The sequence below is a fragment of the Loxodonta africana genome, chromosome 3 (genome assembly GCF_030014295.1).
Source record: "Loxodonta africana isolate mLoxAfr1 chromosome 3, mLoxAfr1.hap2, whole genome shotgun sequence".
Taxonomy (NCBI): domain Eukaryota; kingdom Metazoa; phylum Chordata; class Mammalia; order Proboscidea; family Elephantidae; genus Loxodonta; species Loxodonta africana.
Genome location: NC_087344.1, coordinates 611,880 through 627,040, shown reverse-complemented (window position 1 = coordinate 627,040; position 15,161 = coordinate 611,880). Strand labels below are relative to the sequence as shown.

Here is a 15,161-nt window from a genome sequence, read left to right as displayed (position 1 = left end):
AGGCTGTTGCCTCTGCACTTGGAACCCCGTGACCACCCGGGTAGCCCCCCACTCTCTCCCCACCCTGCTTGTGGTCACTGCTGGGTTTCCAGCCCTAGCACTGGTGGAGGAAACAGTGGCCATTTGTTGTATAAATAAACCCTAAGGGGCATAGGGGGTGGGGTGGGCCTTGTCCTTTTTTAGAGATGAGTAAACTGAGGCTAAGAAGGGCTGTGCTCTGGGGGCTGCGCTGTAATGGAGGTCTGGGAGGGGGCTCCCCTCGTTGGTGATGGGTGGGGTATGTGTCATTCTATTCATTCCTCTGCCTCCGAAAAGGACGCGCTCCCCACCCCCAGCCTCAGTTTCCCCGTCTGCCCCCCGGGGGCTGGTTTCTTCCCTGCCCCCTGCCTCAGTTTCCCCGCGGGCCCAGCCGCGGGCTGGTCTCTGGGCCCGCCCGCAGCCCAAGTCCCGGCAGCACCGTCAGCGGTCCCGCCCCGCGCGTCCAGCCGCCAGGCTCCGCCCGGACCCGCCTCCGGGCGTCCGTCACTTCCTGCCCGGCCCGGCGAAGGCCCTGCCGGGCGGCCGCGGCCCCTGAACTATGGTGGCGCTGGAAAACCCGGAGGGCGGCTCGGAAGAGGCGGCGACGGTGGCGGGGGGCGCCCCCGGCAGGAGGCGGATGCTGTGAGCGCGGGCGGGCCGGGGGCGGGCGGGCGACACCGGGCTCCGAGCCCCTTCCCTGTGTCCCCTCCTGTCCGGATTTCTGGCTTCAGCCCCGGACCCCGCCCCGCCCCTCTTCCTCAGTTTACCACCCGCGAGGCCAGGGCGGGGATGGGGGGGAGACATTATTGTTAACCGAGTATTCACCGGGCGGGCGAGGACACCATCCCACACGTACCCGGGTATTTAATGGGGGGGGCACACCCTGGCTGCCTGGTCCTGGGTATTTACCCACCTGGAAGTCATTTACCTGCCTGGCGGCTGGGGTCCCTCGTCACCTGATCAGGTGTGATGGGGCCGCGGGCCAGGGTACCGGAGTCGAGCAGATGTGGGAATTTCTGCACGCGGTGGGGTACTGCTGGCGCCCCAGTCGGGTATTTCCGCGGCCACCGGCCTCTAGCTACCCATCTAGGGTCATCAGCCCGCCTTTCTGCGTAGACAGGGCTCTTTGTTTTTCCTGAGTAAACACCCAGATTAAAGGGGCGAGGGTCACACCGGGGCAAACAGGAGTCTGTCCTCCACCCGGAAGCAAGAGGAAGCAAGAGGCGACCGTCTGGGTATTTACTCCGAGAGCCACCAGGCCCTTTAACCTGGGTGCTGACGCGGAAACTCGGCTGTCCTCCGGGGGACTTACTCCTGCTTTGAGGGAGAAGGGAGGGGCCCTCATATCTGAGATTCCTGGGCCCCTTTCTGCCAGCATCCCCCCCGCCCCCACCAGCGGTGCGGCCTCAGCTTCCCCACCTGTTAAAGGAAATCATAGTGGTGTTTTCTTCTCCAAGTTGTTAGGGGTGAAAGACCCAGTGCTGGGAGGTGTTGGGTGAAAGGGAGCTTCCAATCTTTTATCTTTAATGATTATTTTAAACATCTTAGTATTTTGGTGGGAACCCTGGGGGCGTGGTGGTTAAGAGCTATGGCTGCTAACTAAAGGTCGGCAGTTCAAATCCACCAGGTGCTTCTTGGAAACCCTATGGGGCAGGTCTCCTCGGCCCTATGAGGTCACCGTGAGTTGGAATCAACTCCACCACGAAGAGACAAGGAGAGAGTATTTTAATTATTTTTAAAAGGATTTTATTTGATCGTTTAATGTTGTTAGGAGTTGTGGAGTTGATTCTGACTTAGCGACCCAGAGCAGAGCTGCCTCACAGGGTTTCTCGGCTGTAATCTTTACGGGAGCAGATTGCCAGGCCTTTCTTCTGTGGCACCACGGGGTGGGTGGGTTTGAGCCACCAACATTTAGGTTAGCAGCTGAGTGCTTAACTGTTGTGTCACCAGGGCTCCTCTGTTGTTATTAGTTTATTATTAATATCTCCACCTGGGCTTTTACCCAGAGGCGGTGGGGGTTTCCACAGACATGGGTGGTTGTGTGGAGGAAGGACAGATGTCTCTTTTAAAGGGAACGTTACCCACTCCATGGGGGTTTGTACACTGTGTGGATACTGCCCTCTCTCTTCTCCGTGACCTTTTAAAAACCCAGGCATAGGTAGGTGGCATGCAAACCAACCAAAACCAAACCCATCACTGTTGAGTCGGCTCCAACTCATAGTGACCCTGTAGGACAGAATAGAACCAACCCATAGGGTTTCCAATGAGCAGCTGGTGGATTCAAACTACTGACCTTTTGGTTAGTAGCCAAGTTCTTAACCACTGCGCCACCAGGGCTCCAGGTGGTGTGCAAACATGTAAATACATATGTGTTTATGGTGCTGCCTGGCCCTTTCTCACCTGGCATTTATCTACCTACCCCCACCCTTATTCCTCAGGCACCTTCATTGCAGCCCCTACTTGCTGGGTATTTACCTGCCAGGCAGGTGTACCTCTGATGGCCCCTTGGGCACCTCCCCTTGTACTGGGTGGGGTTGGTGACTCAGGGAGTCCCCCAGCCTGCCAAGCTGGGCTGAGTCACTTCCGCCCTGAGACTTCAGTTTCCTGCTCCAGGAAGTGGGTTCCCTCTTGCCCGCCCCCTGAGGGTGTGTGCCAGGGAAGGTATGTCCCTGCCCAGTGGGTTGGATGTCAAATGGCCCCAGGGCAAACCTACGGGAAACAGAGCTAAGGACCTCAAAGGACCTTTCTCCCAAAACCACCCCGCTGCGTGTGCTGGGTGCTGAAAAGACTCATCAACTGCACCCCACACTGGGTCTCTGGCCACAAACGGTCCCTGAGCTACCAGCTGTCCCTGGCCGGGCCTGCACCAGCTCTTAGCGCATCTCTGACTTAGCAGCAGCTGCTTCTACAGCCCAGCCCGTCTGCCCTCAGTGAACACTGGCAGTTTCCACCATGCAACTGTCTCCTGAGGCCTGCCTGGTCCGGGAAGCCTCAGACGCCCCCTCTGGGTCCTCAGTCTCTCCTTCCATAAAGTGTCTTGGTTTCTGGGGGGTGCGTGGGAAGCAGGTGAACAGGCACTTGGGTGGGTGTGTAAGCAGAAGGTTAGTTGTTTGTTCAGCAAGCACGTAAGGAACGCACACTGTCAGGTGCCTGACCCACCTGTTTTGTTCGAGTGGGGCTCAGCGTCTAGTGGAGAAGACGATGATGGAGTGAAGAAGTAAATGGACCAGCCACTTTCAGACACCAACTGGTGCTGGGGCGAGTCAGTGCTGGTGGGTTTTCTGGGGAGGCAGAATTTGGGCAGAGACCAGAATGAGCCAGGGAAAGGGTGCTCTGGACAGAGAGCTCAGCCTGTGCAAAGGCCCTAGGGTAGGACTGTTGCTGGTGAGTTTGAGGCGCAGTGAGGAGGCCTGTGTGGCTGGAGTGGAGAGAGGTGGGCGGTGGGGTCTGGCATAGATATTTTAACGTGTAAATGTATGTGTTTACACTGATGTCCAGTCACCTCATTACAAGCCTGACTTGCTGAAGGTTTATGAGTAGCTCTTCCGCCCTGCCCCTTCTGCCCATCCCCTCCAGGCCCCATGCTCTGCCCTGAGGCCTTATTTCCTGTTGGAATCCAGTTGAAATCACCAAGCTTGAATTGGTGGTGGCACTCCCTTTCCATTGCTCAGCTCAGCGTTGAAGACCCAGGAGGCGATGATGACCCCCCGAATACCTGTTGGGGTTCTGGGCACAGGAACAGGCAAAGCCACCAGCACCAGGCCGAGGAGGAGTTCAACCTTGCCCCAAGGGTGCTGGGGAGCCCTGGGTGGTGTTTGAGCAGGGGAGGGGCCAGTCCTGAGTTTGGTGGTCTGAGGGAGAAGCCAGGCTGGCCAAGGTTAAGAGTGGACCTCTGCTCTGGGCCCATGAGGGAAGCAGGCTGGCTCCGTAGCTCAGGGTGAGTGGTCCTGCTCAGACCTGGGTTCAAATCCTGGCTCTGCCCCTTGCATGCATAATGACAGAAAGAGCCCCAGTTCCCGGAGCCTCAGATCCCCGTCTGTAAAATGGGGCGGCCCCAGTTCCACATTGTGAGAGTTCCAGCTGTCCCTGTCATCAAGTCCCGCCCTACACTGATGTCAACAACTCCCTTTGACTCGACCTCTGTTATCGGCCCAGCCAGGCGGCCCTTTGGGCTGCATCCAGCTGTCAGGTGGAGAGTCAGGTGCTGGTGCTTCATGAAGGCCGCAGGCGAGTCTGAGCTGGAGTGGGACTCGGGCCTATGGAAGCCACCCTTATGCTGAGTCTGACTGTTGCCCTGTGTAACCGCTGGAGTTCAATGAGTGCTCATCAGATGCCATGCTGTGGGCTGAAGGGTTGATTCACCCTGTCCTGCCCCAACTGCCCTGTTCCTGCCACTCAGCAGCCATGTGATCTTGGGACAGTGACTTCTCTTTGTGCCTCGGTTTTCAAATCTGTAAAATGGGTTTCAAAATAATAGTCCCTGCCTCCTGGGGTGATGGTAAAGGAGATGTTGCTAAGATCAAGATTAAGAATGGTATTGCCAGGGGGTAAGCTCCCCGTCACAGGGCGAGACCAAGCAGGTGGCATTTGAGACAGAACGGGGATGTCTGTCCTGGCTCCTCTTGGCTCTTGGTACCCCTTTCAGGCCCACAGACACGTACAGGGACCATTCTTATCCCCACTTTGCAGAAAGTGAACGTGAGGCTCCAGGTGGCACAGTGAAGAAGTATTCTAGCTGGGATTTGAACCCAGGGCTGAGAATCCAGGGCTCATTGCAGCTGAGTGAGGAGTCGGTCTTGGCTGGCGAGTTCCCAGTGCCTGGTTCAGGGTCAAAGCCTGGCCTGGGCTTCTGCCTGCGTGTCCCCTATTAGTGCATACTTGTATATGCCTGACCTTATCTATCGGGTACTTTGCCAGAAGCTCAATTTTCATAGATTTGTGCCCAAAGTGCCACCCTTGGAGCCTGTAGCGTTTCTGTACCCGGCTCGACCTCCTGACAGCGCTGCGTCTCAGTATCCCTTGAGATATAACAGCCATTCTGTAAAGTGCACAGACCTGAGGCTCGCGGACTCTTTACATATGTGCAGACCCTGTGAGCACTGGCCTGACACCTAACCTCTGGCGTCTCGTCTCGACGGTCCTGGAGGGATATTCTGTTGTATGGATGAACCACATTTTATTTGGGTTGGCCATTTGGGTTGTTTACACCTTTTGGTGATTGTGAACGTTAGTGTACAGGCTTGTGTGGGCGTGTTTTCATTTCTCTTGGGTACATATCCAGGAGTAGAGTTGTGGGTTATATGGTAACTCTATGCTTAACTTTTTGAGGAAACCCACACTACTGAGGAGACTCCCTTGGCTAGAGCCAAGTGGGCAAGGGGGAGGGAGTTAGGAAGTGTGGTGGGGGGAACACTGGTCCCCCAGACCCTTTGGGGGTCAGACTCCACCACAGCCCTTGCTGTGTGAGGATCCTCGAGCCAGGTGGGAACTGTCCTCTGCAGCCCCTGGTCTAGGGGTTGGGGGGTGCTGACCAGGCAGGTGGGCGGCTTCTGTCCTTGCTGGGAAGTTGCTATCCAAGAGCCCCCCTCTCTGGCTCCCCATCCTGCCTGCCTGCCTGCTGAGTGGCCTGGCTCCTGGGTCCCTTGCAGGAGGTCTAGCCATGCCCTCTAATCCATCTCCACAATTAATGCCATTTACTCGGAGGAGGGCAGATTAGCTACAAGGGGGGCTGCTCTGGCCCTCTCCTGGCCCCAACCCCCTCCCCAGACTTCGAGGGGACTTGGGGGTGAGAGGCAAGTGGGTCCCAGCATCACCTTGAGCTTCTGAAGGCTCTTTCCTGGTGTTGCTGCCAGGGGCTGCGGCAGCTCAATAAAATTGAGTCTGCTAAGAAACTCCAAGAAGAGGCTGGGGTTTGAGCCCCCAAGGTTCTGAGCCTTACCGCATTGCAGCCAAAATCCAGAAGGCTGGGGAACAGCTCGTCTCAGCTGCCCCACAGCTGTGTGACTTTAGGCAAGTGTCTTCCCCTCTCTGTGCCTCAGTTTACTAATCTGCCATCACAATTATACCTGCCTGCCAGGTCATGTCAGGATGACACAAAATGAGGATTTTAAGTGTCTAGAACTTGGCACATGGGAGGAGGTGACTTTCCTGTTACTGGGGAAAACCAAGCAGGCAATAGCCATGATGCAGTTCTGGCCGGGGGTCCTGACTTGTCTTGGCCCTGAGGACCACACCCTCCCACCCCCGGCCCACAGGCCCCTGCCAGGCTGCCTGCCCTCTCTGGCTGGCTCCCAGGTGAAGAGGTTCTCAGCCTCCAAGCGGAAGCAACATTTCATCAACCAGGCAGTGCGGAACTCAGACCTTGTGCCCAAGGCCAAGGGGCGGAAGAGCCTCCAGCGCCTGGAGAACAGTGAGCAGGGGTTGGAGGCGCCTCCTGGGGGCTCCTAGGCCTCAGATAAGAATGGCGTGCTCGTTGGCATTATCTCTCATCCTTACCACGAACTCAGCCCTGAGCTGGGCAATGATGGGGACCCAGAGAGGCTTCAGCTCTGGGTCTGGGTGGGGTGGCAGGCAACAGAGTCAGATTTAGACACTCCGTGGAGCTAGCCCTGGGCCAGAGGGAGCTCTGGGCATTGAAGCTGGGGCTTTGAAGGATGTGTAGGAATTCAATAAGTCAGGGTGAGATAGAAGGAGTTCTAGAGGCTGAATGGTTTCTGTGCATTCTGGGAGGGGCAGCCAGTGCATGGGGCTGGAGAGGTAGGCATGAACCAGAGTGTGGAGGATCCCGATGCAGAAGCCTAGGGAGGCTGGGCGGCTAGAGGGGTTTGGGAGGGGAGAAGGATGATTGGTGGGTCCCTGTGCAGCCCAGGGGTCCTCGAATGACATACCCTGGCCCAGAGCTTATCTATTTCCACACAGCCCAGTACCTCCTGACCTTGTTGGAGTCCGACGGGGGCACACCTGGCCTGGAGGATGGGGACCTGGCTCCCCCTGCGGCACCCGGCATCTTCGCAGAGGCCTGCAATAATGCGACCTACGTCGAGGTACGATCCTGTACCCCTTGTTTGCACCGTTCGGGCCACACTGGCCTCCTCCCAGGTTCTTGAGCCCCCATCCTTACTCCCACCACCAGGAACACCCGGCCCCCTCTAATCCCTGACAAACACACCTGCAGTCACCCTCAGGGTCCCCAGGCCAGGCTAGACTCCCCCCTACCGAAACTTCCATGGTCATGGTTCATCTGCTCACCGCGATTTCGAATGAATGACTGGATGAAGAGATTACTGACCCCGCCCCAGAGGCGGGTCCGCCGAGGTCTCCCCCTCCAGTTTCCCGCGCACCGGCACACACATGTCCACAAGGAGGTTCTCCTGTACTTTGTGTCCTCTGTGTCCCTCTGCCAAAAGGGGAAACTGAGGCCCAGAGACTGGAGGCCATTAGCCCTGGGCCTCACAGCAGACCCCACCTGCCTGTCTTCAAGGTCTGGAACGACTTCATGAACCGCTCCGGGGAGGAGCAGGAGCGGGTGCTCCGCTACCTGGAGGATGAGGGCAAGAGCAAGGCGCGGAGGCGGGGGCCGGGCCGCTGTGAGGACCGCAGGCCAGGTGCGGGCGGGCGGGGCCAGGTGTCAATGGGGTGGGGCCTGGTGTGGGCAGAGCCCAGGGGTGGGTCCCATGGGGCCAGGGGGTGGAGCCTTGGGACCTGTGTGGGTTGGGCCTGGTGTGGGGAGAGCCCAGGGGTGGGTGCCATGGGGCCAGGGGGTGGAGCCTGGGGCCTAGTGTGGGTGGAGCCTTGGGGACCTCTGTGGGTGGGGCCTGGTATGGGCAGAGCCCAGGGGTGGGTGCCGAGGGGCCAGGGGATGGAGTCTGGGGCCTGGGGTCCTACCTAGTATGGGTGGAGCCTTGAGGACCTGCGTGGGTGGGGCCTAGCATGGGCGAGGCCTAGCGTGGGCAGGGCCTGGCCGCTGCCCCCAGCAGCCTGCCCGGTGCCCTCTTGCAGACGACCTGGCCTACACCCCACGCGACTGTTTCCAGCGCATCAGCCGGCGCATACGAGCCATCCTCAAGCGGAGCCGGATTCCCATGGTAAGTGCCGGGCGGAACCTGTTACTGAGCACCCAAGGGGCTCATCTGTAGCCACCTGCCTTATTCTTTTTGGTGTCTCTTTTCGCTCCTCAGGCTCTCATTTGGGGTTGGGGTGAATAGAGATCATGTTACCCACCTTGTGACATGAGAGACAGACCCGTGTGATCAGAGGGTGGGACCGGGTGCTTCACCCTGAGGATGGGAGGGCTGGGGACAATGAAGGTGGGTATTGTGAGATGTGTAGGAGTTCACCAGCAGCAGCACAGGCCACTCAAAGGTGCAGAGATGTCAAAGTGCCTGGCACTCTTGGAGACGGTTAAGTAGCTTCATGTAGTGGGTCAGAGCTTCAGGGGGTGCCCTGAGCATGGGGGGAGGGTCCCACCCACTGTCCAACCTGACTTCTAGGTGAATCTCTCTCACAGGAGACACTGGAGACCTGGGAGGAGCGGCTGCTGAGGTTCTTCTCTGTGTCCCCCCAGGCCGTCTACACGGCCATGCTGGACAACAGGTGACTGGGCAGGGCGGGCCCGTGAGTCCCCTGGGTGGCTGGCTGCAGCCTGCGCTCGCTCACCGCTCCGCTCCTCCGCAGCTTCGAGAGGCTCCTGCTTCATGCTGTCTGCCAGTACATGGATCTCATCTCAGCCAGTGAGTCCCCGCTGGCCCCGGGACCCCAGGGTCGCCTAGGATCTGGGTGCCCAGCTGGAGGTGTCTGGGGGAGGTGGGGGAAGCATCTCCCAGTGAGCAGAGATGAGGTAGCAGGACTCTGATTGCATTTAATTGGCCAAAGCTCCCTGTGAGCCTGACCCTGTGCTGGGTGACACTGGGGACAGACACCCCTTAGTCCATATCTTCAGGGCTGGGTGCTCAGGAGGACCTGGTGGGGGTGATGACGCCAGGCCTTGAGGTGCCTCACTGGACCCCGAGATGAGATGCAGGACCCCAGTGTCCAGAGAGTTCTTGTGTAGCCATAGCCCTGCCTGTTCTGTTCAGACTGGCTACATGCAAGCCCTCCCTTCTGGGCTTGAGCCCTGGTTTTTACATTTAGCTGCATGTTATGGTGGTCTCCACAGCTCCCCAGTGAGGTCCTCACAGGCCCTTGCTGCCCTGCCCCATCCGGTCCTCACTCCCCATGCCCTTCTCCTCTGCCTCCTGCCTGGAGTTGCCAAGGAGATGGTTTCCATGGCAACCCCAGGATAGCTCCTCCTGCGTTCCCCCTACAGGCAGTCGGCCCCCCACACTGGCCTTTGTTCCCTCAGACTCAGATTGAAGGGGCTTGGCTTGGGAGGCTTCTCTGTGGGGGCCAATCTGTAGTCTGAGCACAGAGCTGGAGTGGCCGGCGAGGGGGCGGGGGAGAGTCAGAGGTAGAGGGGAACAGTTGGGGTGGAGGCTCTGGGTGGGACTGAGCTTGGGTTAGCCCAGGCAGTTCAGTTTTTACAGGGGGAGGTGGGGAAGATGAGGCCGGCGGGGGCTGGGCCATCCAGGGTCTTGATGCTTCAGGGTCAACTCAGGCTGCCATGTGCAGGTAGGGGTGGAGGCTGGGAAACCAGGGCACTGGTTAAGGCCTGTATTTGAGTGTGGGCTTGACCTTGGACCTTGTGTGTCTTAGTGTTCCTATCTGCGTAATGGGATTAGTAACAGCAAAGTTGAAACCAGCCAACAGGGAAATGAACAGCACGAGGGAGCATTAATTGCTCTCCAGAGCTAGGCCCTGGGGCCTGACAGTGTCTGAAGTGGAACCAGACCCTGCCCAGAGGAGGGTTATAGTCGGCCGAACCCCCTAAAGCAGCAGCAGCAAAGACACGGGGAGGGTAGCCCTCCTGGCCCTTCTGGGCCCACAGCAACTGTTTGTGCCACGACTCTCACACTCCTGTAATTCTTGCCCCCTCACTCCCTCCCACAGGTGCTGACCTGGAGGGCAAGCGACAGATGAAAGTTAGCAATCGACACCTGGACTTCCTGCCGCCGGGGCTGCTTCTGTCTGCCTACCTGGAGCAGCGCAGCTGATGGCGGCCCCACGGTCCCCTGCCTGGCGCTGAGATCTCCAATACCATGCAAGGGAATAATATCTCTGATATTTTTAGAATTTGTCATGGAAATCTGCTCTTCCCCTTGGGGTGGCTCTCTCTCACCCTTGCCCCATCTCCGCCCAGCTCTCTCAGGCAAGGGCTGGTGGCTAGGGCCACCCCAGACCCTCCCTGCTCTGGAGCTCTCCACTCTGGGACTTGTATTTGGGCAGGGAGACCTGGTCTGGGTACTTCCATGTTCCTTCTTTGGCCCAGCCTGAAGCTCAAGCAGGGAGGGAGAGGCCGAGTTTTTATCACTTTTAATGAATTTGGCATGATTTGTTGTAGATTTTAAATTTCCCTCTCAGGGGAGAAAAACCAAAACTCACCCCTGCTGAGACACGGTGGGGCTTCATCCAGCCCCTGCCCCACCCAATCCCTGTTTCTTGCTTGGGTTGGGGGGGGTCTCTGGGGCCCCACCGTTGCCCCAGGAGCTTCGTGTCTTGTGTGTGTTTGTGCGTGTGCGTGCCCCACTACCCAGGCCAGGAACAGCGTTTTAAAGGCTGGATTAATCCTCTTTTTGGAACGTGTGTCCTGCCCTGGTGCCTTTTGGCTGATGTGTTTTTGCTTGTGTGACATGGGCAGCTCTACTGTCCCCTCATACCCCCACTTCCCTCTCCCTTCCTTGGTACTCTGGGGGCTCAGGACTTCCAGCCAGAAGCTCCTGTCCTCAGAAAGCCCTGTTCCCCCACCTCATGTCCCCTGTGTCCCCCAGCCTGGCTCTGGCCCATTGAGTCAGGGAGTCTCCGGCCTCTCTGCTGGTCACCCTACCCCAGGCTGTGAGAGCAGGGCTGGGGACCCCCCTTCCGAGTGTGTGGTTAGTTGTGTTTTTGGGAGAATGGAGGGTTCAATAAATTTCTGGTGCTCTGCCCTCGGGCTGGGCGGCTTTTTCTTTGGGTGTTGTGTGTGCTGGTCACTGAGGGCTGCAGGCCTGGCGGGATGAGATTCCCTGATAAGAATGCTATCCCTGTAGAAGGTACTCATGGGAACCCTGTTGGGTGCTGCCAGGCCGTTAATCTCTTGAGTACCCCCGGTTCGAATCCCACCTCTGCCTCTTTTCAGCTGTGTGACCTCGGATGCATCACTAACCGCTCTGTGCCTCAGTTTCCCCATGTGATAAACAGGGTCGGCAGGAGGATTATGTGAGATAATTGATGCAGGTAAAACCCTGGCTCAGGGCAAGTAATACCATGCTCAGAAATCTATTTAGCTGCACTTCCTGGCCTGGGGTATTTGTTTCCCACCAATGGTAATTTTGTATCCCCCTGCTCACAGTGTTTTTGTTTTGGAAACTCAGACGCCAGGGAGGTGGCAGGAGGGGCCTGTGAATGCCATTCCTCTGGTCACTGGATCCATTTCCCAATGACTATTTTCTGAGCCTTTTTTTTTTTTTTTATTGTGCTTTAAGTCAAAGCTTACAAATCAAGTCAGTCTCTCATACAAAAATTTGTGAACACCTTGCTATATACTCCTAGTTGCTCTCGCCCTAATAAGACAGCACACTCCTTCCCCCCACTCTGTATTTTCATGTCCAGTCAGTTTCTGACCCCCTCCGGCCTCTCATCTCCCCTCCACACAGGAGCTGCCCACATAGTCTCATGCGTCTACTCGATCCAAGAAGCTCACTCTTCACCAGTATCATTTTCTACCCCGTAGTCCAGTCCAATCCCTGTATGAAGAGTTGGCTTTGGGAATGCTTCCTGTCTTGGGCTAACAGAAGGTCTGGGGACCATAACCTCTGGGGTCCTTCTAGTCTCAGTCAGACCATTAAGTCTGGTCTTTTACGAGAATTTGGGGTCTGCATCTCCTGTTCTGAGCCATTTTGAGAGGGAGGTTCGGGCCTGGAGTCTGTCACCCTCAGTTCTTCGGCTCCGGGAATGGGGACTTTCTGCACAGTCATGGCACCACCCTCCCTTGAGGACTTTAATATTGATCCAGTGTGGCCTTCGGATATTCAGACCCTTAAAGAAAGATAGCCTTTTTACTTCAGAACAGCAACAGCGTCAGATTTACAGTCACCGGGAAGACAGTTCAGAGAGCCCCATCCACCACATGCCTGCTTTCCCCTTTTTGAACGTCTCACATCAGTGTGGCCATTTGTCACAATAATGAACAATATCAATACTGGGGAGTCTTTGGGTGACGGCTTGATGCCTAACTGACAGGTTGGCGGTTCAAACCCACTGTCTTAGCTATCTAGTGCTGCTGTAACAGAAATACAAGTGGATGGCTTCAACAAACAGGAAGTTTTGTTGTCTCACAGTCTAGGAGGGTAGAAGTCCAAATTCAGGGTATCAGCTCCAGGGGAAGCCTTCTCTGTCAGCTCTGGAGGAAGGTCCTGTCATCAATCTTCCCGCAGTCTTGGAGCTTCTCAGGCTCAGGGACCCTGGGTCCAAACGACGCTCTCTGCTCCCAGTGTTGCTCTCTTGGTGGTATGCAGTCCCCCTGTCTCTGTTCACTTCTCTTTTATATTTCAAAAGAGATTGGTTCAAGACACAACCCAATTCTGCAGATTGAGTCCTGCCTCATTAACGTAACCGTGCTAATCCCATTTCATCAACATCATAAAACCAAACCCATTACCGTGGAGTCTATTCTGACTCATAGTGACCCTATAGGACAGGGTAGAACTGCCCTGTGGAGTTTCCAAAGAGCGCCTAGTGGATTTGAACTGCCAACCTTTTGGTAAACATCCATAGCACTTAACCGCTATGCCACCAGGGTTTCCGTTATAGAGACAGGATTCACAACACATGGAAAATCACGTCAGACGACAAAATGGACAATCACACAATACTGGGAATCACGGCCCAGCCAAGTTGACAGACATTTTGGGGGCACGCAATTCAATCCATGGCACCCACCTAGAGGCCCCTAGGAAGAAAGGCCTGGTTATCTGCTTCTGAAAGGTCACACCCTTGAAAACCCTATTGACTCAGTTCTGCTCTGCACACATGGGAACTCCATGCTTTGAAATCGACTGGCTGGCAAACGACAACACTGATACATTATCATGAACTAAGGTCCACACTTTATTCAAATTTCTTTCGTTTTTCCCTGATTTCCTGTTTCTGGGACCCATGGGACCTTTAGTTCTCGCATCTCTTCAGGCTCCTCTAGGCAGCGACAGTTTCTCAGACTTTCCCTGTTTTTGAGACTTTGATAGTTTTAAAGGGTGTTACTGAGGAGTTTTGTGGGAGGCCCCTTGATTGGGGTTTGGCGCTTTTCTCATGAGAAGACTGAGGCTGTGGGTTTTGGGGAGGAAACCCCAGGGGTGAGGTGCCCTCCCCATCTCACCATATCAGGGTGCATACAGTCCACATGAACCGTCACTGTGACATTGACCTTGCTCACCTGGCTCAGGTGAGTTGTCAGGTGTCTGCACTGTGAAGTGAGCCCTTTCCCCCCTTTCCAAGCTGTGCCCTTTGGAAGGACATCACTATGCACCCACACTTAGGGGTGGGCGTGAGGCTGGAGAATCTACACAGAGTATTTTGAATTCTGCAGGGAGATCTCTGTTCTCCCTCTATTAATTTATCTGTCTTAGTCATCTAATGCTGCTGTAACAGAAATACCACAAGTGGATAGCTTTTAACAGAGAATTTTATTTTCTCACAGTCTAGTAGGTTACAAGTCCAAATTCAGGGCGTCGGCTCCAGAGGAAGGCCTTCTGTCTCTGTCAGCCCTGGAGGAAGGTCCTTTGTCCTCAATCTTCCCTGGTCCAGGAGCTTCTCAGGCACAGGGACCCCGTGTCCAAAGGACACGCTCTGCTCCTGGTGCAGCTTTCTTGGTGGTTTGAGGTCCCCAACTCTCTGCTTGCTTCCCTTTCTTTTTATCTCTTGAGAGATGAAAGGTGGTTCAGACCAGGGAAACTCCCTTTACATTGGATCTAGGTGGTGACCTGAGAGAGGGTGGTGTTGCAATTCCACCCTAATCCTCTTAACGTAAAATTACAATCACAAAAATGGAGGACAACCACACACGGCCTAACCAAGTTTATACACAGATTCTGGGGGGGACATAATTCTGTCGGTGACATTATCCAATCATCTATTTATAACACTATGAACTCAAGGGGGTTCACTTTAAATTTTGGATTATAATCCCATACTACTTTATTTTGTTGCTTAAGCGATTCCACTTCAGCCCTGGGGAGCTCTTCGGTTGTCTCCTGCGTCCTTTCGACCTACCCCATCATGTGGGGGGGTTATTTACCGAGTTATTTCCTTATTTTCTGGCACATTTTGTATACTTCTGCACCCTCCTAGAATCGGCCATTTCTCCAAGGAGCCCGGTGCTAACTACCGGAGCGTGATTTGGGGAACCAAGATCTGGGCGCTGGGCGTGCGCGATTCCATTTTAACACACGTTTAAAACGTTTTCAAGACAGATGTTGAAAATGGAAATCCAAACGTTGGGTAGAGGTGGTGCGTGCCCAGTGCGGGGTTCAAAAGACCCGGCTGGACTGACCGGCGCGAGGGTCACTATCCGGGAAGTGGTTCCCAGAGGGCAAGCCTTGGGGATTAAGGTACGGGCTGCGGAGTTGGGGTGCTCCCCAGAGTTGGGGTGCGCTAGAAGCGTTGCCTGCAACTTTAGAACGTTTTATTCGGTAGCCCAAGAGGGGCAGTGCTGGCGGGGGGAAGAGAATGAGATTTTGGAAAAGAAATCAGGTTTGGAACCGGCAGTTCCCCCCACGGGACAAGCCTTGGAGCTTCAGTTTACCCTCCAATGAAGATTGGAAATAAGAACCAAAATATGGAACGCTTCACGAATTTGCGTGTCATCCTTGCGCAGGGGCCATGCTAATCTTCTCTGTATCGTTCCAATTTTAGTATATGTGCTGCCGAAGCGAGCACAACCAGCAGGCTAGTCCGTCCCGTATTTATAGTATCTAAAGTTCATCTCTTTACAGTAAAGGTCACTCTTTTTTTAAGGTTAGGAATCTATAAATCCTTTATATGACATTAGTACAACACATGTAGTAATAACAAAAAAT

At 55.5% G+C, this 15,161-nt stretch overlaps 1 protein-coding gene and 1 non-coding gene across 2 annotated transcripts; one reads left to right on the top strand and one right to left on the bottom strand.

The window, feature by feature from the left end:
* The first annotated feature begins 540 nt into the window (after positions 1–540).
* Positions 541–11,057, top strand: R3HDM4 (R3H domain containing 4). Its single transcript, XM_003422547.4, has 8 exons — positions 541–660; positions 6,273–6,427; positions 6,937–7,061; positions 7,499–7,622; positions 8,017–8,102; positions 8,525–8,610; positions 8,692–8,747; positions 10,003–11,057. The coding sequence occupies exons 1-8, from the start codon at positions 578–580 to the stop codon at positions 10,104–10,106; spliced, it is 819 nt and encodes a 272-aa protein (XP_003422595.1). The 5' UTR covers positions 541–577; the 3' UTR covers positions 10,107–11,057.
* Positions 11,058–14,914: 3,857 nt separating this feature from the next.
* LOC111748871 (U6 spliceosomal RNA) lies at positions 14,915–15,021 on the bottom strand. The gene has a single exon (XR_002784358.1). It is a non-coding gene; the product is annotated as a U6 spliceosomal RNA (small nuclear RNA).
* Between the last annotated feature and the right edge of the window lie 140 nt (positions 15,022–15,161).

Bases quoted from the DNA above. Each gene is read 5' to 3' on its own strand.
- R3HDM4 (XM_003422547.4), top strand. From the start codon at position 578: ATGGTGGCGCTGGAAAACCCGGAGGGCGGCTCGGAAGAGGCGGCGACG. The intron at 661-6,272 runs GTGAGCGCGGGC...CCCGGCCCACAG, and splicing joins CCCGGCAGGAGGCGGATGCT to GCCCCTGCCAGGCTGCCTGC. The intron at 8,611-8,691 runs GTGACTGGGCAG...GCTCCTCCGCAG, and splicing joins ACGGCCATGCTGGACAACAG to CTTCGAGAGGCTCCTGCTTC.